A 25,230-nucleotide genomic window follows, 5' to 3' on the forward strand; every position below is an offset into this window, starting at 1 on the left:
ACCCACTACCTTAATTTCCATATCCTTTTTTTGCTCTGGGAAATTACGGGTCCTTGTTTACAAGGACCCTTCTGGCCATCACAGAGTTTTATCGTGAATAAAACCAACATACTGATACTGTTCATTATACACATAATTGGAGCTCTATTCATTATTGGAAAAAATTTTAACTAAAATAAATACACAAATCAAGGCAGTAAACACTTTGCACTCAGATTCTTTCAGATTTAAAGACACGAAATGATGTCATTAACTGAAGAACCATGCACATCAATTTAAAACAATGTAGTATTTGGAATGATAACTTCCTCTTTACACAGTGCTTAATAATCCAAACACGTTCGCTAAAAATTTTTATTATTTGTCTACAATGTATGAGAAGAAGGGTTGCTACTTACCGTAAAGAAGACACGTAAGTTGCCAACAGTCACAATTTAGAGACACTAAATATCATTTTTGGCCACAACCTCTGTCAGCAAAAGAGATACAGGCACACACGTAAAAAAAAAAGAAGCAAGCACACCTCATTCACACACAACCACCAACTCCAGCATCTCTGACAGGAATCCTGGGGGGGGTGTGGGTGTATTACTGATAAAGGCTGTGGCCAAACACTAGAAGTGTCTTAATTGTGCTTTCTTTATGCTAAGTAGCAATCTGCCTTTTCCTACATTATCGATATTCTTATCTGGAGTTTCCATTGTCTGGTTTATTATTTGTCTTGCTTCTAAGTATAGAAATTTTATCCTTATTTTAGTTTCTTTACTTTATATGCTATCATCTTTCTTCAGTTGTTGAGGTTTGAGAAAAACTATTACTCACTATTAATTGCACTGGTTTCAATCACTTTAGGACATTAACAATATGTCCTGTGTTCAACGCCATACCACTATGTTAACATTTTATCTCCTCATTTCAAAACACGGAATGACAGGCTCATGATCTGTTGCTTAATAATTTAAACTGGATAAAAACTATTAACTATGTTCCTAAAATTTATAAAGATAAATACTAACATTAAATAACATCAATCTACCTAAGATATATTCCATGTCATATCACAAATTGTAATTTCACATCATTAAATATTTCTCAATTACCTCAAGTGCTCTGAGATATTCAAAAATATCTTTTGCATATTCCCCAATAAAAAGTACATCATTTGCAGATTCTTTGTCTATGTCCTGTATATTATACAGAGTTGACGAATATGAAGTCTGTTCTTTATTAACCACCTTTTTTTCTTCTACAGGAGGTGGATCTGCATCATTTATGGCAACACACTTTAATGTTTCTGTCAAGCGCACAACTTCATTTTCCACACTGAAAGCAAGCAATGATAAGCATCTTAATTCAATGCATGCCATGAAAAACTTTTCCTACAACTTAGAAATGCATGTACAGCCCACAGGAACACACAGTATGTGCACTGATTATTACAGAAAGTTTTTTCTTAACAGTTGTAGACTCAGAAGCAACACTAGGATAATTTTAGTAATTATATAAATACTTAATGACACACATTCAGAAAGCATTGGTTGGAATTCAGTTTCGAGTTAACTCTTGTTGAGACCACAACCTGTACCTTTTGAAACACAGACCACTTTCCACAGGACTTGGTAAAGAAATAAACATGGCAAAGAACTATAAGTATTTAGTCTATAGAAACACAGAAGGTCAGAATGCACCTAAAATCTATCAATTTTGGTTAATTTTTAAACAATGTCTCAGATTTCTGATTTTCTGTTTGACAGTACTTACTAACATGGCCACTTCTACCAACTTTTGAATGTGCCAGTTTGTTTTTCAGTTTCAAAATTGGAAATGTGGTTTCCCAAATGTGTTCCTTAAAACATCTGAATATAACAAGAACTACTGAAGCCATAGCACATTGTCTGGTACCAGTTCAAATATCTTTAACTGTGCTTTAATTTGATATTAACGTTACAGTAATATGAAGTCTTGCAAAAACCTATAAATTACAGGTTTTTTTAACACTCAAAAACATTTTCCTCAGACAGACATTTCTTAGATGTGTGATCTTCTGAGAAAATTTGAGAAAGGAGAGAGGATATTTTCCACTGATAAATTAGTTTGGCAAGTATCATAATGCACATGTTACCTAGCAGTTCATATTGCAAGTAATTGTCAACAACGAAAAAGTGTGGAATTTTGATGTAGCTTGAATTCTACTGATAGATAATAGTTTTATTTTCCATTTTAGTGTTTGAAGATATTGCATGAACCAATTATGAGAAGCACTATAATCTCATGTATGGGGCAACTTTCTTAGCACTTAGGTGCCGACGCCCGTAAAAATATGGGCGTGTACGGCCTGCCCAAAAGTCCGGCGCCTGTAATTTTACGGGCGCGGGTTCTCGTTCTTCCCCTTCCTTCCTTCCCTCCTTCCTTTGAGTGTTCTTATGGCTCCCGCTTGTCTGGGAGGTGCTGCATGGACTGTAGTTTGAGTATTGGTCACTAGATGGGGCGGGCATGCTGTGGAAGGGTGTGCTTCCCTTTTCATTTGTTGTGTTTTGTGAGCGGCGATTTTTTCCCGCGCGGTCTCAGTAGCGTCGACATGGCGAAGCGTGGCTTGACAGACGAAGAAATTGCTCGCGCGTTACATCGTGATTTAGAAGAAAGTGATGTTAATTTGTCAGAGGAAGATATTGCAGAGGACTGATGGTGTGGACTGTTCAAGAAGTAGTTTCTGGCAGTTCAGGTAAAGAATTCTGACAACAAAACATGTATAATTTTTGTTCAGATTTTCACTGAAAAACTTTCAGTACGTAATTATGATTTTATTTGCAAATACTACTCTTCTGATAGATTCAGAAGAGGAGAGCAGGTGTCCAAGCACTTCAGCAGCAAGTAATCCCATCTATATTGTACCTGAAGAACGAGCAAGGCTGACGGCGAGGGGGAAGCCGAGACCTGTGCGCCGCACCAATTCTGAGGAAGGTTGGACGACTACTGATCATGCACAAGATATCTATCTATTCTCAGGACAATCTGTAATATGCAATGTTGTCAGTTTAGACAAGAACAGTGCACCTCTAGAATTTCTCTCACATTTCCTGTGAGACAGTATGATGAAACATATAAAGGAACAAACTAATCTGTATGCTCAACAATGCATCAGGAAATTACAAAGCACAAATTCCCTTTCACCCACCAACTCATTATCAAAGTGGTAAGGAGTTACACTTATGGAAATAAGGAAGTTTGTGGCAATTGTAGTCCATATGAGTGTAAGTGTGAGGCCACGTATACGAGAGCACTGGTCCAAGAACCCTGTTGTGTCGTGTAATTTCTGTCCAAACCATCTTGAGCCATGAGATTTCTTTCTATTTTGAGAAACTTCCACATTAGTGATAATTCCTTAGCTAAGAGGAAAGGAGAAACTGGTTATGACCCACTGCACAAGGTGAGACCCCTCCTAGATAATGTGTGTGCTAATTTCCAGCGTGCGTATACACCTTCTCAAAAAATTACAACAGATGAAGGCATGTGTAAATTTCGAGGTTGTGTGTATTTCAAACAGTACATGCCACAAAAACTAACTAAATATGGTATCAAACTGTACATGTTATCCGAATCTGACACAGGTTACATCTGGAATTTCTCTGTTTACAGTGACTCTGGTAAAGACATTGCTTGCAAATCTTTCAGGAAAAGGCTACACTTTGTTTACAGACAGATTCTACACAAGTCCAATACTTGCTTCAGAACTGGAAGCTGCAAAAACTGCTCTTGTGGGAACAAGAAAATCTCGGCAGGGATTGCCTCGTGCTATAAAAGATACGAAACCTTCAGCGAAGTGAACTTATTTTCAGGTGTAAAGGAAATATGTTAGCACTGTGTTGGAAGGACAAGAGAAATGTGCATATGATAAGTACAAGGCACACTACTGAGATGGTCACTTTCACTGATCAGAGAGGAAGAGAGAAGTCAAAGCCAGCCTGTATAGCTGACTACAATAACAAGTTTGGTGTTGACTTATCAGATCAGCGATTGTCATATGGCGCATTTGAACATCGAACTTTGAAGTTGTGGAGAAAGTTGGCATTCCATGTTATACTAATGGTGATTGTAAATTCCTGCATATTATATAATAATGTTACTGGAAAACACCCCACATCATCTCATTTCATGACAGTTATCTGTGCAGATCTTGCACAAAGCAAAGATCTTGAACCCCGACCTGGTCCATCTGGACACTCAAGACTGTCAACTGGAAATAATTTCCTGGAAAATGATTGAGACAGAAGTAGGTAAGAAACAGAAACAAAAGCAGTGTGTAGTGTGTTCTCTGAGAGGAAAAAAACTGCCTGGAAAAGTGTGGCGAAAAGACACAAGCTACCAGTGTAGTGAATGTAAAGTAGCATTGTGCAAAATGCAGTGCTTCAAAATTTACCACACAAAGAGCAAAATTGCACCCTAAAATAGTTACAGGAAGTTACTGTAGATAAGACATACTGTATCCATCATAATTACAATTTTTGTGTCAAATATAAAAAAAAAATTCCTTCTAGAAAATACAGTGAATATACCTTTGACCAATTTTTCCTTTTTTCAAAAACAATGTTATAAAAATAACACTTGTCAAAAGTATGTATTAATTCAAGATAAAGGTATTATATATGGTTTTAAATAAGAAAGTCTAGGTCTTTCAATAAGAGTAATTTTACTGCTATAACTGAAACCTTTCACGAGTTGTAGTAGTTTAAAATACGTTAAAAATCAGCAGGCTTTATGGTAGACAACCGCGCGCAATGGCTCAGGACCCGAAGTGTTAGGTACGTACTGGCAACAGTCATCACTGGAGCTGCCACTGAAAATAACCAACTTCTTTTAGAAAATCTTTGGTATTCAAAGTGAGAAATGAGTTTTCTGGTCAACTAGATTAACTTAGACAAGTTCTCATAACCTATGATTTTGTTGGAAATGACATTTCTGCTTCAAGATGAAATTCCATATTACCAATGGACTATCAACCGAGGAACACAGCATCCTTTAGCTGTGTACTACAATGAGGATAGTAGTAAACTCTGTAGAGCTTCGCTTTCTGCGTAAATTCTAGAACCACTAGTCCTTCAACCGTCTCGACACACAATATTTTAAAAAGTAAGGGAGACAGAATGTACATATTGTGCGACACATTTGTGTGTGCAGGCTGGAAAGGAGTCACGAGCACAAGGTAGAAGCGACAGTCTAACGGTTCCCACAAGTGTTTGCTGCTCACACCACAGAAGTCTTATTGGAAGAACAATGAGTGTTTATTATCTTATGGTTGAAAAATTGTTAATTGTATTTCATGTGTTGTACTTTCTAGAAGCAAAAAATGTTATTAAATTACGAGTGGTTCTTAAACCAACTCGCTTATGAATGTTAATTTAATGCATTTCTAAAGCTCGAAATATGAGTGAAATATGAGAAGACGGAGATATATACATGTGAAATGCGAGAATGTTATTCTGCATAATACAATACATCACTGATTGGTGAAAACAAAGTTTGTATATTTACTCCATATGTTCTATCATCTAAGAAGTGTTAGAACGTGGCAACCAATGGAATTGGGGAGGGGGGGGGGGGGTGAATTTTGAGAGTAAATTGAAGCAGAAGATATGATGTGTTGCCATAGCAACCAGGTATAACAAGACAAGAGAACTGTTGCATGGAATTGGATTCGACTTAAAAGTTAGAATGGTGAAAATTAATAAATGCACTAAAAGAGATGACATAAGAAAGATATAATGTTAAAAGGGAAGATTCCGACGTTTTAGACTAAGAAGAAATATGACAAGAACAATTCATCGAAGAAGATCCGATGTGGGGAGGAAGCGGCTCTGATCCACATTGTGGGGACACAGATGTGGAAACCAGCCAAGTCAGTCGACGACGGCACAAGACGCTAATCACCGGTGCCAATTCCACATATGCTCGTCGACACCGAAACAGACATTCAACGCCACCAGCGCCAGTGCACTTCACCAGTGCTGATTACGCATCCTCTCACCAATGCGGCTAGAACTATGCCAAGTGAGTGCAAAACAATAATTGTCTGAATGTAAAGTTAAAGAAACTGTTGAATAATAGACTGTTAATATAGTTATTAAACTCGGTGTAGAATTTTTTTTATGATTACTAGATCTAAAAGTAAGAAGAAAATGGATAATACAAATACTTGGGGAAACTCCGGAACCAGCTATGGCAATGAATGTGAGTAAGGAGGTGCCAGACTGGTCTGAGGCAGCAAATTTAATCAAAGCCCAAAGTGCAGATTCAGTGGCTTTAAAAAATGAACTAAGTCTTAAATTAGACTCAATAAATACTCAAATGATAAAATAGATGACCAGGGCGCTTCTTTGAGAAATGAAGTGCAACTTTAAATGCCAAACTAAAAGCCCAGAGTTTGCAGTTAAACTAAACTATAAATTCTCGACTGGATGATCAAAATACAACTTTAAATGCTCAAAGTCTTAAATTAGATTCAGTGAATACTCAATAAGTTGGATGTTCAGAATGAAACTTTAGGACTGTTAAGTGCTAAGATAGATTCACAAATTTAGTAATTTATGTGAAGGTATGGGAAATCTGAAGACAGAATTTGATGCTTTAACTATTAAACCAGAAAATTTTGAAATAGGTTTGAAAGAGGAATTAACTAGTTCGTTAAGCAGTCATGTAAACCAACAGTTCACTGACTTTAGTCAGACACAGAGTTACCAATTTAAGGACTTCGCTAAAAAGTTAGAATGTGACATTGAAGGTAAACGTAATAATGTAGAATCTGAATTAGTGAGAAGTTAGGATCATTTCAAAATGTATGTAATGTTTGATGCTGTAAAGCAAAGATTACACAATTTAAGAGAGAATGTTGGAAGACAGTAAGTTATTACCAATGAACCACTCGCAGATTACAGGTGTCAGTACACGAGTAAATAATGTAGAACAGAATTTCAGAGAGAATATATCCAGCTTCTGATATTACAAGTGTATGTAGTTTAGAGGAACCATTTGAGGAAATGATAGATCGAGGAGTTGCCGGAAGAGTAACCTCCGGAAACATTTCGACTATCAAATCTATCCAGAATGCAGTAGAAAATAGAATACCTTTACTTGATGTTTTGTTACCTAGTAAAGTGGCGATTGTTTTGCCGTGGGGAGACTTTCACACAAAATTTAACGAGAAGTACTGGTCTGCACTTGCTCAACTGAAGTTAATGTCTGATCCACAGGATCCGGGCAGAGTCACACCTATCCCCCAGGGACAATAACATTCTGAGTTAACAGTCGGAGTGACGAACCTCTGATCCCGAGTTGTTTTCGGTGTTTCTTCCAAGATAGTTTTCCTGCACTAAATTCTCTTCAAATCTTTACCTATTCTATAATCGATTCCTAAAATCTTAAACTATCCTATAATTTTAGTACATAAGAAACTAGATATGACAGTTAAGTAGAAAACTTACGAGAATCACCAATGAACAGTGATCTCTGGACATGAAATGAAACGAATAGAATGTTATATTAGTGAAAAGTACAATACGATGGTGCTATTTAAACAGAGTGATGTTGAGACTACATAAACTGAATAGAGGATTTTATGTAAAAAGATTATATAAAGTGACTAACTAGATAACTGTTTTATAGTAGTGTATAATTTTCTATTTGGTATAGAATATTTTATACCTTTTATGAAATGTGATGTAAATGGGAGGGTTTGTATAATTTTTGGAAGGGGGTGGGTATTTTAGATTAAAACATGATTTACACCAACATATAAATCATGGCTAACACAGAATACACACCACACCTTTCAAACAACCCTCACAAACAAGTGCGATTTATTCTTCACTATTTGCCGTTCCATAGGGGTTGCTAAGATTTTCTTGAGGGACCTCAAGGGTGAAAGCGAGAATGTCTTCTGTAGGAGATGATTTAACACCATCCCTCCTCCAGCTTCTCACTCCAGTACCGGTGAGGTAGGGATCCTGGGGAAGAGGTGTGGGAAGGGTTTCCTGTCTTTGGGGCTATGTTCTCTCTTTCTCTTGTTCGATCTTAGTAACCATTTCTCTTTTTTCCTTCCCTACTTATCTTTTAAGTACCTATCTATTTTCCCCCCTCTTTTCATATTCATCTACTTCTATCACAGAAGTCCTTCCTGGTTTCTGTGGTTTCCAATAACCTAAAACTTATCTTCAGATAAGAAGGCCGAAGAATCAGACTGCACAAATACCAATCATCATACACACAAAGATATACAAGTATGCAAACAATGAAATGAGAACTATGACGATTTCTTATCGCATATATACGTAAGTATATACAAACTATGATAATTCTACATCAGGTATACATAAGAAGGAAATGTAATTGAGGAGAACAAAGGCTAGAGGAATTTATTGTGCTTAATAATAAGGAGTGTCAGTATAACAAATATTCTGATGGTTTGTAGGATAGTGGGACTCTTATAACCTAAGTAAACTTATATTGAATAGTTTATGGAGACATAGTATATACCAAGTATGTATAACTTGAAAAGTAGGGGAGGACTCTAGGGACCAAAGGAAGTATTAAGAAGGATATACAGAGTGTATAACAGATGTATACATTTACCAGGAAATATTCAATTATAGTGCACATAAAGATGTATACTAGGGCAATTAACCATGAGGCCTACTCAATGGCTAAGGGGAAAGTTCCGTATTCCACTAGCATCGTTATGATTTATGTGAGTTTACTAGGGTAGAAAAGAACACTCATTTGCCCAGAGTTCCTCCAGACTACAAACAGGCTAATTAATGAGACTTATGTACTAAAGACGCAGTACACAGAACCAGAATAAAGAGTAAAATACGCAAGTGTCAGGAACACCTGGGGCTTATGATTGGAAACCAAAGGTTTAGGCCTCATGACTCTTAGATATAAAAGAATTGACTCCAACATTGAGTTAAATACTCCTGTTTTATAATCAAAGTAAAATGAAAATGCAAAAGTTAAATAGTAAATAAAAGGGTTATAAGCGGATTACACTCTTCCTTCTACCATCTTGAACATACGATATTTTTTTTTTTTTTTTTTTTTTTTTTTTTAAATAAGCGCGAGAAAATGAACATACCACACAACACATATTTGTTGTTTGCAGGCAGGAAAGGAGTCACAAGGGCAAGGTAGATGCGATGGTCGAACGGCATTGAAAAAGTGTTTGCAGCTCATGCCACGGAAGTTGTATTGGAACATGGGGTGTTTATGTATCTTATGGTGTTATGTATCCATTATTGTAACGAGAAAAAAGAAGAACAGTTGAAAAATTGTTGATTATACTTCATGTGTTGGACTTGCTAGAAGGAAGACATGTTCATAAATTATGTGGTTCCAAAACTACACTATAGTAAATGTATTTAATAAGAGTTTAATGCTAGATGAATAGTTGACCTGCAAACATTCGAATATTTATGTGAGAAGTGCTGAATTTGCTCTTTGTGGAAGTTGAAATATACCAAGACTAAACTAAAAGTATTCTGTGAGTATCCACTAATTTCATGATGGGGGAGGGGGGAAAGAGAGAGAGAGAGAGAGAGAGAGAGAGAGAGAGAGAGAGAGAGACTGAAATTCCATTAACCAGCAGTATTCTTCAGAGATCTACTTAGCTGGCTATCCAGAGAAGAAAATCGACTGTGCATACCATGTAAGTAAACAAGTAAACTTATGTGAGAGAGGTGTGAATTTTGCATGCAATTTAATTTCACACCACACTCCAGGTCACCTAAAGCATTAGAACTCAAACATCTACATTACATTTCTGGCTGCTTAGAAAACGAAACAGCAGCGTAGGGTGGCAGTTAAAAATGCAGAGAGCTTGTGGATGTGCGAGAACTGCGTCGCAGCATGCTTCAGTCCACCAAGGAATAAAACGTGGTAAAGAGGAAGTGCGAGGAATGGAATTTCCTGCAGCAGTAAGGATAACGTTTTTATGAGATAGTCCACCTGGTCACCACAACTGGTGAATCTTGTTCTGCAAAGGTCACCAGGGAGGTGCAAAGCTGCCAGTTGGCCTTAGTAAGCTGCCATTTGGGCATGCACGTAGGTCGGGTAGGAGTCAACAAATGGATAGCACACGGGAAATGTTGTGCTAGTAGGTGTCAGACAGAACAAACCACTCCAGACAATGGGCAAGCTGGGCAGTACGAAAGGATAGGCCCAAATTGTAATAGGTGTGTCAGAAGTTGGAAAGGAATGTGGGCGCTCCAATGTAAAGGCATAAGTGGTTGAGTTGTTTAAGGTCAGCCAAGAGGACACCTCTCAGACAGGGCCTGGGAGAACCCCAAATGGGATTATGTGCATTAAAGTCACCGAGAAGCAAAAACAGTGGAGGTAGCTGCCCAATAAGCTGAGGGAAGTCTGCCCTGGTGACATTGAATGACTGAGGTACATAAATGGTACAGAAGGAAAAAGTCAGGCAGGGAAGGAAAAGGCGAACTGCAACAGCATGAAGACAGGTAGTCAGGGAAATGAGTTGACTATGTAGGTAATCCCATATGAGCAGCACAACACCCCCATGAGATGGAATGCTGACCTCAGATGGAAGGTGAAAACGAATCACTAAGTAATGTGAAAGCTCAAAGCCATCATGAAGGCGCAATTTTGTTTCCTGAAGGCATAGTAAAAGGGGATGCTGCGATGCTGAAAGCAACAAGACAGTCATGAGGAGGAAGAGATGTAGGGGTGTCCACTCGGCAGCCACCCCGAGTGACAGCCGGTGAGGAGTCACAACTACAGGGCACAGAGGCAGGAGGATATCCTGCTCCATGGGGTCCACAGAAGCTTGTGCGGTCGGTCCGTGGTGTATAACACTGAAATACGGTTAGTGGCATGCACCAGCGAAACGGGGGTCAGCTGGGCTAAGGTACCACACGGTGACACCGTCATACACGATCTTCGAGTTGGCGAAGGAGAAGACTGTTTGCCTTTAGTAGAGTTCTTCGAGGCTTTCTGGTTAGAGGAAGACTCAGGTGGTGTTTGGCTGGAGAGATGGAGGAAGTCTTCATGGGATTACTCTTCTGTCCTTTCCTGCCTACTGGTTGTGTAGTTGGTGGCTTTGCCCTTGAGGTGAGAGTTTGACGGTTTGTTGCACAGTGGGACGAGGGGATGGCAACACTACCTTAACATTGGGCAACTTCACAACCTCAGAGCTGAATTCCAGGTCGCATATCTGCTTGGTCATGTCCTTCATGGAGCAAGGGGTAACAAGAACAGAACTATAGGTGCCACACGGGAGAACACAGGGTTTCTGACTAGCCAGTAACTTTTAAGAGGAGGAGGAGGAGGAGGAGGAGGAGGAGGAGGCGGCGGCGGCGGCGGCGGCGGGCTATCGCCCTCATGTGCATCCCTACCAGAGGTTACACATTTGGCTGGGTGTTGACAATACATTCTAGTGTGCTTGAAACTATGACACTGGTAGCAACGCATCGGGTTCGGAAGGTACAGTCCGACTGATAATTTCATAGCCTGCTTTGATCTTTGATAGAAGCACCACACTATCAAAGGTGAGAAAAAACAGTGTGAATGGGCAGTAAGGATGAATCTACATTTTTCATTACCTGATGGATGGCAATGACACCCTGGCCAGAGAGGATTTCGGCCTCTGTTGGACTGTCAAGCAAGCTGGTGTAAATTACACCACGGGAAGAATTCAAAGTGCAATGGGCCTCCACACAAACAGGGTACCCACGGAGAAGTGAGGCAGCAAACAACTGTTGCATTATGACTCATAATGCCGTCTCCAAAAGCAAAGTCCCATTCCATAAACAAGAGCAGTATTTCACAGGGTCAGCAATTTGAATCAGTGCCTTTCTGAATAATAAACAGATTTACCGTGGCAAAGGATTGACCGTCTTCAGTATGTGAGACTACAAGAAGCCATGGTGCAGCAGGAAGGGTCTTTAAATCCATGGCCTCATCACATTTGTGTTTGGTAGACGTTGAATGGGGGAGACGATTGACTCATCGTGCGGAAATCCCCACGATTGCCAGCACCTCTGATGGGATGCTCCTTCCAACTGGGGGCTCCCTTCATAAGGGGGCGCACCCGCCATAGGTGACTGTTCACACCTAAGGTCACACCTCCCGGACATCTGACAGAGGGACCAATCAGCAATTTGGGAAGGTTGTAGCTCAGGCAACCACCCCTCCCTGGACCTGGCCTGTACCAGGGGTATGTGCGAACCCTATCTGTGTCTGGGGCTGGGAATTATGCATTACCCAGTCACCTGTCATGCGTCAGACACCAGGGTCGGTCTTCAGGAGTGCACAGGGAGGGGGGGGGGGGGGGGGGAAAGAGGATCCTGAAACACTTAAGTGGAGGAACAAGAGGAGAAGGGAAACAAAGGAAATGGGAGCCACAAACACAGGCAAGACTTGATACGTCAGCGACAGAATGCAGAACATTCCCAAAAATTCCCCAGACATGTTTCCCAAGAGAGGGGGAAAAAAAAAATAGCAAGAGGATAGACATTCAGCACGTAACGGAAAAATGCTGCAGAGGCTGGGGCCCCATGGTAGCCAAGCAGGAACCCGTCAAAGAGTGGCGAGCCCCCTGGTGGTGGCGGCGGTCGTGGTGGTGGGAGACTTCTATGGAGTAGAAACATGCTTGTTCCCCACTATGAAAGAATTTGAAGTGCTTCTGACAGTGTTCTGGGATATTCATGGCATGTTCTTGGTGAATTTACTGAACAATGGACCACTGTTAATGCTGCAGCCAACATTAAAACTTGTGTCATGCCTTTTGTGACAATCCACAACATTAAGGGTGATTGTGTCTAACTTTACAAAACTGTTTGCCCCTATGTTGCAGCCAAATCTGGGTAGGAGATGTTCCAGCATCTACCACTGTCTGGATCTCGTACATCAAACTTTCATTTGTTTTGTGCCATAAAGGCAGATTCCACACGAAGAATGATAGGAAGAGAAATAAGAGCAAATAAATTCAAAACAACGATAAAAAAATATGCCAAATTACTGGAAATAACATTACATTTACACCAATTAATTGAATAACAAATAAAGTCTTGATTGTATTTAGAAAAATTAAAATTTTGAAGTATTTTACGAGATTCAAACCTACGACCTTCCGTACATACTGTGACCACTGCACTATGACATTACATTGCTGAGAACTAGCTTGGTTGCAACTTCCTGTATTTGTGCCACAGGGTTAAGAAGTGTAGGGTCTCCCTAATTGGGTCAGGTGTGCACCTCATATCTGAGGCTGCTACTAACTGTGGGGTGCCCACAAGGATATATTTTAACAACAATCCAATACAGATAACAGCTGTAGTAAACACAGACTTATCAGTGTACGACAAAGCAATGCCTACCACAGGTAAGAGTATTAAAATCCTGATCAACTGCCGAGGCATTCACAACAAAGCGAGAGTTTGAAGCCCTCCTGAAAAGCAGTGAAGTTCACATAATATTAGGTACAGAAAGCTGGCTGAAACCTGAAAATGATAGTGAGATTTTTGGGGAAATTTTGAATTATATCTAAAGGACAGGCAAATGGGAAATGCAGGTGGTGTATTTTTCACAGTAGACAAGAAACTCAAATCCAGCGAGATAGAAAATGAAGCTGCATGTAAAACTGTTTTGGAAAGACTCTTGTATCATGGTGGGCATAAAACTATGACTGAATCTATCACCCACCAGACTTTTCTCCTAATGTAACCGAAATCTTTAGAGGAAATCTCAGTTCACTTGTACGCAAGTTCCCAATCATATTGGAGACTTCAATCATCCAACAGCTGTATCTCAATGAGGAACTTTAAACTTTCAGCAAAGGGCGAGAGCACATAGGGGAACTATGGCTCAAGTTTAAAAGAATAGTAACCAGTACAACAATTCATAATGGGAGGGAACCATTGTGGTATATGATCACTAAAAATACTTCCACAGAAACAAACATTACTGCATAATAAGTGGAAAGCTAAGCATAGGGCTGCACATAGAGAGAAGTTGCATGAAATGTGTTTGACTATCAAGACAGCAATGGCCAAAGCTTTCAATGACTATCATAGCAGAATATTGTCAAGTGACCTTTCACAGAACCCAAAGAAATTCCGGTTGTATGTAATGGCTGTTAACAGCACCAAAGTTATTGTCCAGCCCCTAATGAATGAGACAGGAATGGATATTGAGTGTAGCAAATCTAATGCCGAAATGCTTAGCTCTGTTCCAAATGTTCCTTTTGGAAGGAAAACTCAGCAGAATTGTCCTAATTTAATCCTCGTACCACTAAAGAGGAATGAAATAAGCAATGGTATCAGTGGTGTTGAGAAACAGTTTAAACTGTTAAAATCTGAGAGCTCCAGGGCCCGATAGAATCCCTGTCAGATTCTATACTGAATTTGTGGCCGAGTTGGCCCCTTTCCTAACTATAAAATACTGTAGATTCCTCAAACAAAAAAACAGTGCCCAGGTCAAATGTCTGCAAGGAGGACAGTAAAAATCCACAGAACTACCATAAAATACTTTGACATTTATTTGTTATAGGATCTTAGAAAATATTTTGAAATCAAACATGATGAGGTATCTAACAGAATGAGCTCCTCCATGCCAATCAGCATGGATGTCAAAAACACTGATCACGTAAAACCCAACTCCCACTCTCACATGACATACTGAAAGTTTTGGATCAAAGCAGTCAGGTAGAGGCAGTACTTCTTGATTTCTGGAAAGCATCCGACTCCGAACCACACCTACGCTTCTTGTCGAAAGTACAATCTTGTGGGTTATCAAGTGCAAATTGTGACTAGGTTGAGGCCTTTTTGGTAGGGAAGAGATAGCATGTTATCTTTGATGGACACTCATCACCAGACCTGTATATCAATAAATGTATTGTAATATATCTTTCTATTTAATCTTTATTTTCACTAATAATAAAATGTGTTGGGACTGTTCATGTTGTATATCAATGACCTTGAAGACAATAGTAACCTCAGCCTTTTTTCCTGCAGATGATGCAGTTATCTATGATTAAGTACCATCTGAAAGAAGCTGCATAAATTTTCAGTCAGACCTCAATAAGATTTTGAAGTCACGCAAAGATTGGCAACTTGCTTTAAATGTCCAGAAATTTAAAATTTTGCACTTCAAAATGAAAAAACGTAGTATCCTATGACTAATAGGAGTGAGTCACTGGTGGAATCTGTTAACTCATACAAAAATACCTGGGTCTAAGACTGTAGGAATATGAAATGGAATGACCACAGATTCAGTCAGGGGTAAAGCAGTTGGTAGACTTCTGTTTATTGGTACGACGATACTGGGGAAGAAGACTGCTCACATATCACTCATGTAACTGGTTCTAGGATATTGCTCAACTGAATGGGACCCGGACCAAATAGGGCTAACAGGGGATATCAAACAAATACAGATAAGGACACCATGAATGACCACAGGGTTGTTTGAACCAAGGCAGAGTGTCACAGAGATACTGAAGGAACTGAACTAGAAGACTTCTGAAAATAAAGAAAAGATCTCAAGATCTAAACAACAGGTATCATTTGTGTCAGATATGAGCCACAGCTCTAAGATGACTGCAGCCAGCACCCTCAATAACTGCAAGCAGTGCCACCTCCTGCTAGATTTGTAACTGCTGTTCAATCAATATTCAGCAATTATGGAAACTGCTCTAACTCAACTGGCAATCACTGGAGAGGTGACCCTTCCACGAAACACTCAATACTGCCACTTGCAGCTGACTACAGAACAATTCTACTACCACCAACAAATGCAATGTATGAGGACTGAAAGAGAACATAAACAGAATCTGAGCTCATAGAGGCACACAGAGTGATTTTTCCCTTGCTCCATTTGCGAGTGGAACAGGAAAGGGAATGAATAGTATTGGTACAAGGTACCCTCCTTCCTGCACCATATGGTGATTTGCACAGTATGTATTTAGACGTAGAAAAAGCTCACAAAAATCGATGTAGTGCCACAAACAATCAGTAGATATCAGTGTATCCAGTCACTAACACTTTAATCAACTGAAAATAATTTACAGAATATATTAAGACAAAGGAAATCTACAAGAAAGTGGTTAAAAAGATACACAATAAAATCAGTTATAGGAACAGCACACAAAAATAAAATGGAGTTAAAAAGAAAAAATGCTTAAAATAAAGACAATTTTAAAAATATCAGTATTATGCAGTAATCTAATTATAGCAGATTACATAAATTACTACTACATTTTTACTCCAGTCAACCTGACTGGCTACTGCTTTAAGGATTGTAGATCCTCAGTTTCAAGAGAGTGTTAATCCAATGCTATTAGCCCTACAACTAACTTAGAATTTCTTAAAATGAAGAATAATTACATAACTTACAGTAATACAGCTGGGTGATGTTGACAACTGATAATACTTCCAACAGATGCAGACCCTGCAATTTTCAAGGACAAACTGCAGCAAGTAAGTGTTGTAGAAGAAAATTTAACTAGCTTTTGAAAGCTGTTGCTGCTGTTTTGCATCATAAATGGCAGGGTATGCACCTGACAAAATACTGGCACTTGTCTGTCATCCAACTGCATTCCCCCCAAGTTATTTGAACACTATATACAGTAGATGAAACCAACCTTGATGAAGAATGAAATAACTTACAGCTCAACAGGGTAACTGATTCAGTCAAACATGTAAGGGTCACAAAATCATTCCCACATGTCACATTTCTCAGATTTTAGATGCATCTGGCACTGATCTAGACTATCAAAATTTCCTCAACTGTGCATCCCTAGAAGTAGTTGAATTGAATTTTACATGTCAATTCCATAGTCAATCATTAAGAACAGACAGGAAATTGGAAATGCCCAGACATTCAGAAACAAACTGAAAGAATACCTCATCCACTCCAACATGGAAGATTGGCAACTTGCTTTAAATGTCCAGAAATTTAAAATTTTGCACTTCAAAATGAAAAAACGTAGTATCCTATGACTAATATCAGTGAGTCACTGGTGGAATCTGTTAACTCATACACATGACATGTGGGAATGATTTTGTTGTGACCCTTACATGTTTGACTGAATCAGTTACCCTGTTGAGCTGACACATGACTAATGTTGGTTTTCAGAAGGACCTGACCAATACACAGCATAGGTAGTGTGTCTGTGTACAGTTACATGAATGCTTTGTTTTAAGTAAAACCAGCAGATTAACAGCTTAAATCAAGAGCACTAGTTGTTAGTATACCTCACATAAGTTTTTAGACAACATAGTTGTATGGAGATAAACAGCGATTAATTTACCTAAAATCAACTATTCAAAATGACAGTCACAATCGCATTTTTTATTTTACCACCAACCGGTTTCAACCCACGGAGGGGTAGTCTTCAGGGCAATTTACACCATTTGGTCACTTGCTGGAGTCGTCACCAACCATGCACAGACAGGGTGAAGACTCCAGCGAATGACCAAATAGTGTAAATTGCCCTGAAGATGACCCCATCGCAGGTTGAAACCGGTTGGCGGGAAAATAATGCGATTGTGACAGTCGTTTTGAATAATTGACTACCTCACATAAGTAGCCTTCGGTTGCTACTTCTGCCACTAAATTACAAATTTGGATATTCTACATGCCTGAAACCGCTTCAGGATGGGATTTACAGAATCTTATGTTCGACAATGAATCATTAGCTCTTTTTACAAGAGAATTTTCCAGACTAATGAACAGAAGGGGGGGGGGGGGGGGGGGTAGAAACGAAATTATATATATTCGGAATACTAAGAATCTGGAGACGTTACAAGATAATTTTAAACACCCAAAATCATTTCTGAAAATGAAGTGACATTACGATCACACTTTGTAATTAGTTAAGTTTTAATTTATAATAGTAATTTTGCGACACATCTAGAAGTCAAAATTTAAATTCTTAAGTATAGGAAGCTACAGAACCCTAAAAAATTTGGACTACACGAAACACTGAATACCTAACACGAATTTAACAAAGACAGTCGCAAAATATCCTTCCATTACACTTTACCCCAACTACACAAGCAATAGTACAATTCTCACTACCGCAAAATTTTGTTTCCTCAGAGATTCCTTACTTACAGTTACTTACCCTTTCAAAGGTTTCCTTATTACGTTGGAGACATTTGTTGGCTTCAGTGGACGCCTCGCATCTTCTTCCACATTATGTGAGCGTAATTTATTGCCAATTTCTGCTAGCACAGACGTCTTTTGCGTGCCATGTAATGGAGGCCTTGCTTTCACTTGGGCTCCTGCTACATTTAGCTAAAAATCAAGCATCACATACTGAAACTGAAAAACGTGCCGTAAAATCCTAGATTATTCAATTGCTGACTCCTCTGGTTAACACCAACTAGCTGATTACAGACAACGCTTTTGACAAGATATGATATCGTCCAAAAGCTGTTGAAAGTCACTACAAATATCTTGGGTATCCAACCCGAAATGTCAGAACCTGAACTTCTGAAACTTACTGAAGCAGTACAGGTATGAATAGGACAACCACTGACATATCCCGCCAATTAGGAAAATACTTCATAAAATTAATAAAACATCGCAAAAAATTACATCTCTATGTTTACTTACATGATGCGTACGGAATGCCATTCTCTATTACACACAAATACTGATTGCATGAACAACACCAATGCAAGCGAGCTGCACACAATTTTAAATAGTCCACATTATTTTGAACTCAGCCATAGACATTAGTCCGTTAGCCACCATAGCCAACACCGCATCGCGGCAGCCACTACCAACCTTACAAACGCACACACCGAAAAAAAGCTAGGTATTGCGTATCCGAGTATTTGGCTGTGGTATTCACAGGCAATGTAAATGAGCACATGGACCTGGGATAACAGTTTTACATTCACAAATACTAACGGAACGAATACAAGACGAGTTAACTAAACTGAAGAACACGATCGACACTGAATCCATAATAGAATACTTACAAGATTATAAACTAAGACGCCCTTTCGGGCCAACGGCATCTTGCACGAGATATGTTTCCATATCGTAAGGCGTTGTGAATACTGGGATGAAAAAGATACTTTAAATCTCATAACTTACCAAAAAAATTAAATCACCAAAAATGATACAAAATAGTGTAAGCTGAACGAGTGTATTTCTTTTTGTTACGTTACGACCTGATTTACTCTAATACTTTGAAAAATAATGGGGATTACAAAATAAAGTGTGCCGTGTTGGCATTATTACAACATTTAAAATCCATTGATTGGAACACTGATTATTTCTCATAGTAGTTTGTTTGTTGAGAAGCATTAATTATTGAGTTTGGAGGAGTGAGAAACTTAATCTTGTCTTTTGGGGCATGGTGAAGCAGTAAACCCTTATTTAAAGTGATATTACGTCTGTGGCTACATAAAGAATTATTCTGGTTCTGGCAATTAAGGTTTAAGATGAAACATGTGGAGCAGTACTTCGCAAAATTTGTCTAGAACACTGCATAATGCCAAGAATGCGCATATTCTGGCCACAGCTGCGAGTGTGATTTCACATGACACTACAGAAATTCTGAGGAATGAAAGGAAGGAATGTTTCACCTGGTGACACTGCCAGAATTGGAATGATACCACACAACTTCATTTTCGCCTGATGGTAACATCGTAACATCGACCATCATATCATCACCGGCTGCAAGCATCGAACGTCGGCTGTACATATTAAAAATCACAGTTAGATATATGCTACAGTTTATCACAACACAGTCCGAGCAATCTGGGTGCTGGTGGTTAGTTTTGTGCTTGTCTCAGCTGATTTTCTCGTTGGTGCTCCTGACTGCTGGAATCTGTGCGAATGGTTTATGATTTCGAAGAGATTTTTTTAAATAACTTATGGAGAGATTTTACGTATATCAGTTTCTTTAGACTTTGGGCGGGAGTGAAACAAGGGAAATAGCGGAATGCTAATTAAGTATTCAGAAAAAAGAAATGGAGGAACCAGAATAGAAGAAAGAAATTTTAGAACCATTTGGTTTCTGATGCTTCAGATACTGTGGCAGATTCCGGATAATATGCTGAATGTTTCGTGTAGCGTAAAATGGAAAAGTATAGGAGAACTAGACTATGTTTTCAATGAAACGGTGAACACAACCCAATCCACTCATATGATTCCATGTCCCCTGATTTCTTTTAACGTCGCAATATACGAGAAACAACACAGTAGGTAAATCATAAAACCAACAACTACATACATTAAGCATCCATTACTTAATGATTCAGCTTTACGCTATGTCATTACTTAACTTGCGTTTCTTGTTTGAATCCATTCACTGGAAGAAAAAGAGAAAGAAAAATGTACAGTGCGTAGAGTACACCCTTCTTGCGCACTCCGACTCACAAACTAAAACATTTTCATTAGACGCATAGCTGCCAATCAATCACAGTTTTTCACGGTACAGCCAGTGCACCTCCACTTACCCATGTGTCACCATATATGGCACAATGATCTATCGACATGGTGTGAACAGCCTCAAGGCCGTTACTGCTGCTCTGCCAGCAGTGTAGATCTCACTGATGCAGAGAATTAGGTCTAGCAATCCCACACTGGTTGCTGTGTTGGATGGACACACTCTCCCTACACCTGCACAGTGTCGATATTTGGACTGGATCCAGTTCAGTGCTCAGTGGGAGGGAGCAGTCCAATCCTCTCATCTGCACAATACTAACGTCTGTCCATGCAGATGCATTAAACATCCCCTGTGCTATAAACTGGAAGAAAAATAAATACCACCTAAGCACCCATTCACAGAAAACATTACAACATTGGGAAAATAACTTACACTCAAAAAGTTGGTGTTGAACACCTATGTGCCCTTGCTGTCACTATATAATAACGAGGCTTGCAGTCTGTCTTCTTTCTTCCTCTTTCTATTGTTCTATCTCATGCTGTAAAGTAAGTTCTTCTTCTGTGGTACGCACGGGACAGTACGAGTCACCTGTCTCATTAGGCTTTTTAGTCCCATCCATGCTTCCCTCTTGTTTCTTCGCTGCGAATTTTTCTTATTCAGTTTAATTTTCTGGTACTTTGGTCTGTCTTCATCCGTTTTGGTAACATTCTCTTCAATTTTCTGGGTAATTTTCCGTTCTTCAATGGTGTTTTCTTCCTCTTCTACTTGCTGTTTCAAAATACTATATTTTACATGTCGCATTTGTGCCCTCTTCCTACAGTCTTAATTTACCATAGTGCAATATACAGTACATTTACGTCCGAAGTCAAAGGATAGCGATACGCACATTTACAGATGGCGGTAGTGTACCTTATACAAGGTATAAAAGATTGTGTATTGGCAGAGCAAGCATTTGTACTCAGGTGGTTCATGTGAAAAAGTTTCCAACGTGATTATGGGCACACAATGAGAATTAACAGACTCAGAACGCGGAATAGCTGCTGGAGCTAGACATTCAATTTCGAAAATCGTTAGGGTATTCAATACACCGAGATTCAAATGCCAAGAGTGTGCTAAGACTGTCAAATTTCAGAAATTACCTCTCACCACAGACAACGCTGTGGCCAATGGTTTCCACTTAATAACCGAGAGTAGTAGCTTTTGCATAGTGCTCCCAGTGCTAAAGGACAAGCAAACACTGTATGAAATAACCAGAGAAATCAATGTGGGACATATGGCGAATATATCTGTTAGGACAGTGTGGTGAAATTTTGTGTTAATGGGCTATGGCAGTAGATGACCAACATGATTGTCTTTGCGCACAGCATGACATCAACTGCAGCACCTCTCCTGGTCTTGTGACCATATGCGTTGGACCGTAGATGACTGGAAAACCATGGCCTGGTCAGACGAGTTCCTATTTTAGTTCGTCAGAGCTGATGGTGGGTTTCGAGTGTGGAGCACTCCCCACGAAGTCATGGACACAAGTTGTCCACAAGGCACAATTCAAACTGGTGGTGGCTCCATAATGGTGTGGCATATTAACAAGGAATGGGCTGGGTCCTCTGGTCCATGTGAATAGATCATTGTCTGAGAATTGTTATGTTTGGCAACTTGGAAATCATCTGCAGCCATTCATGGACTTCATATTCCCAAAAAATCATGGTTTTTTTTCTATGGATGACAATTCCCCATGTCACCAAGCCACAAATGATCATGATTAGTTTGAAGAATATGCTGGACAATTCGAGTGAGTGGTTATGCCAGCCAGATTGCCTAATATGAATCCTATCGAACATTTATGGAACATAATCAGGAGGCCAGTTCATGCACAATACCCTGCAATGCAACACTTTCGCAATTACGGATGGCTATAGAGGCAGCATAGCTCAATATATCTGCTGAGGGGGTTCTAACAACTTGTTGAGCGCATGCTACTTCCAGTTCCTGAACTATGTCGGCAAAAGGTGGCCCAACACCATATTAAGAGGTATCCCATGGCTTCTGTCACCTCAGTGCACTCTTACAAATGCCTCTGTATTCTCTACAGTTTTCTTCCCTTTAGATGTAACCATTCGCTCTCTTTCCCTCTTCCAAATCTTCATTTTCGCCAAAATTAACCTCCACCTGTCATTCAATCGTTCAGTCTTCTTCTAAAGTACCGTCCACATACAAAGTTGGTACTACTAAAGTCTCCATGGCATAAATTTCTCCCTCTATTTCGGTTACATTGCTATCCACTAATAGTGTATCACTCGTTTCTTTTGAACTGTCTTCTTGATCTAAATATGCGTTCATTACTATTTTTTCTCATGTGTTTGTGGATGTTTCAGTTTGGCCATGGGTTTGTAAGTCGCGTCCATTTCAGAAATAGTAATTGATTTTTTTTCTACACCCTCATATCTGGCCATATCTTTTCCTAGCTAACTAGATGATGACAACAAAATTTCTTCAGATTATTTTGTTGTTTTTGTCCAAAATTCTTCTCATATCTTTCTCAATCGTTCTTCATATTCTTCCTCGCTTTTATTCACTCGTTCTTCATGTTTTCTCCATCACTCTTCCATATACGCCTTTAACATTTTCTCCTGTTTTTCCATTTGTGTCTCAAACACCTTTATTATTTCTGATTCACTAATAACTGTTTCCTCCAGTTGTCGCCCTTCACATATCCCTCAACAAGGTGTGTTATTGCTTATAAAAATGATTTTCACCTTCAGCCATTACGAAAAATTTTGTTGTATTTCATGCATAATAATTTGGCCAAACACATAAAGTGCAGACTTAATGCAGTTCACTTTTAATCATCATCAATTATTCACACTCCAAATGTATGACAGTTTCAATCAGTTGTCTACTACAGCACTTCTTGCAGCTGCAAACTTATTGTTTGCTATCTTGAACTGTTGTTTTCTGTTGGGTCCCCTTGAACGCTGAAAGCTACTCCATGATGTTTTAAAATTTCTTCTGCCATTTCAATTTTGTGAATATATCCCATTTACTTGAACAACTGTCTGAAAATTCCTCTTCATTGGCACAGTGTCATCCATTATGCTGTTCATCCACTCGATAATGGGTAGCATCCCATCTACTGTGAACATTTGCCTCTGATTCTTTTATGATCATGACTTAATTTTAATAGTTCACACAGCTTGTCCCCCCTGTGTAATTCTTGTACAAAGATTGTACAGTTAGTGCGCACCAAACATAATGCATTGGTGAAAAACGAACAGTTAATTACAATATGCCCCAGTATGTCAGTCATTTATGCTAATTAATTCTCCAAACACACAATTAATCTAGAGAACTGTTGATTGCACATAACTTCATCACTCACATATTTACAAACATATACTTTTTGCCTCTTAACTGCACTTAGGCTATTTTCATGTTCCTCTAACAATAACATTAATTGTCTGGCACTGCAGCCTCAACAACAAATCACTCTCCTTAATCTGAACAGATATTTATCTACAAATTGTAGCTTTTTTGATAGCTTGTAATATTAATAACTGTGCACTCAGCCTATTTCTATTGTTTCACTATCTGTGTGATTATGCTTATCAGACAGCCATGATAAACGGTCCACATCCCAGCCACTGCTCAACTGGCCCAAAGACAACTGCAAGGCAAAGATGCCTTACAGCAACTGCAACATTGTAAATACATGAGATGTAATTCCTGGCTGATAGCGATCGTGATGCACAGACCAAGTTATAGGAAGTCAAAATTCACATATATGCTGGATGAAACAATGATACTATACGATAAAGATGTGAAACCTATGTGAAGGCCTTCACCCTTCTGATCCACTTCCGCAATCGTACAGAGTGTTTGTTAAGTACACTGAATACACAGTTGTGACAGTAAAGCACAGACATTAAAGAGAGCTGTGTTTCTGTCAGTGACCAGTTTATCAATACACGTTTCAAAAAAGGGACATATATATGTTTGCTTAGTGAAAGATGCATGATCCAAAATACTGTATATATGGTTTTGTTGACCTGTTGATGGTCACACATTTATACTGATCATGTAGTTAATTAATGGTATTCCTAATGAGAAAAACCTTTCCTTCTGTTTAGCTCATACATTCATTTCTTTTACATGTGTTTACATTAGTAGCTCCTATTTGGACGAATATGTACATTTGGTTTTTAATTTTGTATGGATTAAAGACAGTATTTCAAAGAATTTTACATACTGGTTTCACTGATTCTGTATCAGGGGAAGAATCAAAACATTGTGCTCTTGTGATTTATAGTTCATTTTTTTTATGCTTGAGGAGATAATTATCTTGGTTTGAATGAGATTTTAAATCATTTTGATTCAGTTTGTTTGTTCCACATCTTTAAATGTTATCCTTTTTTTACGTCTTTGTGTTCATAATAATAGCTCTTTAGGGATTTAGAGAAGTAGTACAAATTTATTTTGTTTATTTCTGAGTACATCCTCAGGACTATACAAGGACTTCCCCATCACAGTCAGCATCCATCAAGGTTCTGCATTATCACCACTTCTCTTCATTCTCGTAATGGCCACCATAACTGCTGATCTGCACCAGCCATTACCATGGACCCTACTTTATGCTGACGACATGCTGCTGGTGGCAGAAAACAAGCTTGATCTGCAGAGCCAAACAAAAAAATGGAGTAACGAGTTGCTGCAACGCGGTTTTCTCCTTAATATGAAGAAAATCGAGTACATGATATCAGACGTACATGAAATATGAACCATCATGATTAATGGTGAAGATCTGACATGTGTGAATAAGTCTAAGC

At 38.9% G+C, this 25,230-nt stretch overlaps 1 protein-coding gene across 1 annotated transcript in view; it reads right to left on the reverse strand.

Moving 5' to 3' along the window:
• LOC126485151 (G2/mitotic-specific cyclin-B-like) overlaps window positions 1–18,776 on the reverse strand; it is a 53,617-nt gene extending 34,841 nt beyond the window's left edge. The window contains exons 1-3 of the mRNA XM_050108819.1: window positions 18,622–18,776; window positions 18,128–18,300; window positions 1,101–1,323 (exon numbers count right to left, since the gene is read on the reverse strand). Coding sequence (XP_049964776.1) covers window positions 1,101–1,323; window positions 18,128–18,300; window positions 18,622–18,642 — 417 coding nt within the window. The 5' untranslated portion in view covers window positions 18,643–18,776. The remainder of the gene's footprint in view (window positions 1–1,100; window positions 1,324–18,127; window positions 18,301–18,621) is intronic.
• Between the last annotated feature and the right edge of the window lie 6,454 nt (window positions 18,777–25,230).

The sequence above is a fragment of the Schistocerca serialis genome, chromosome 6, assembly GCF_023864345.2.
Source record: "Schistocerca serialis cubense isolate TAMUIC-IGC-003099 chromosome 6, iqSchSeri2.2, whole genome shotgun sequence".
Taxonomy (NCBI): domain Eukaryota; kingdom Metazoa; phylum Arthropoda; class Insecta; order Orthoptera; family Acrididae; genus Schistocerca; species Schistocerca serialis.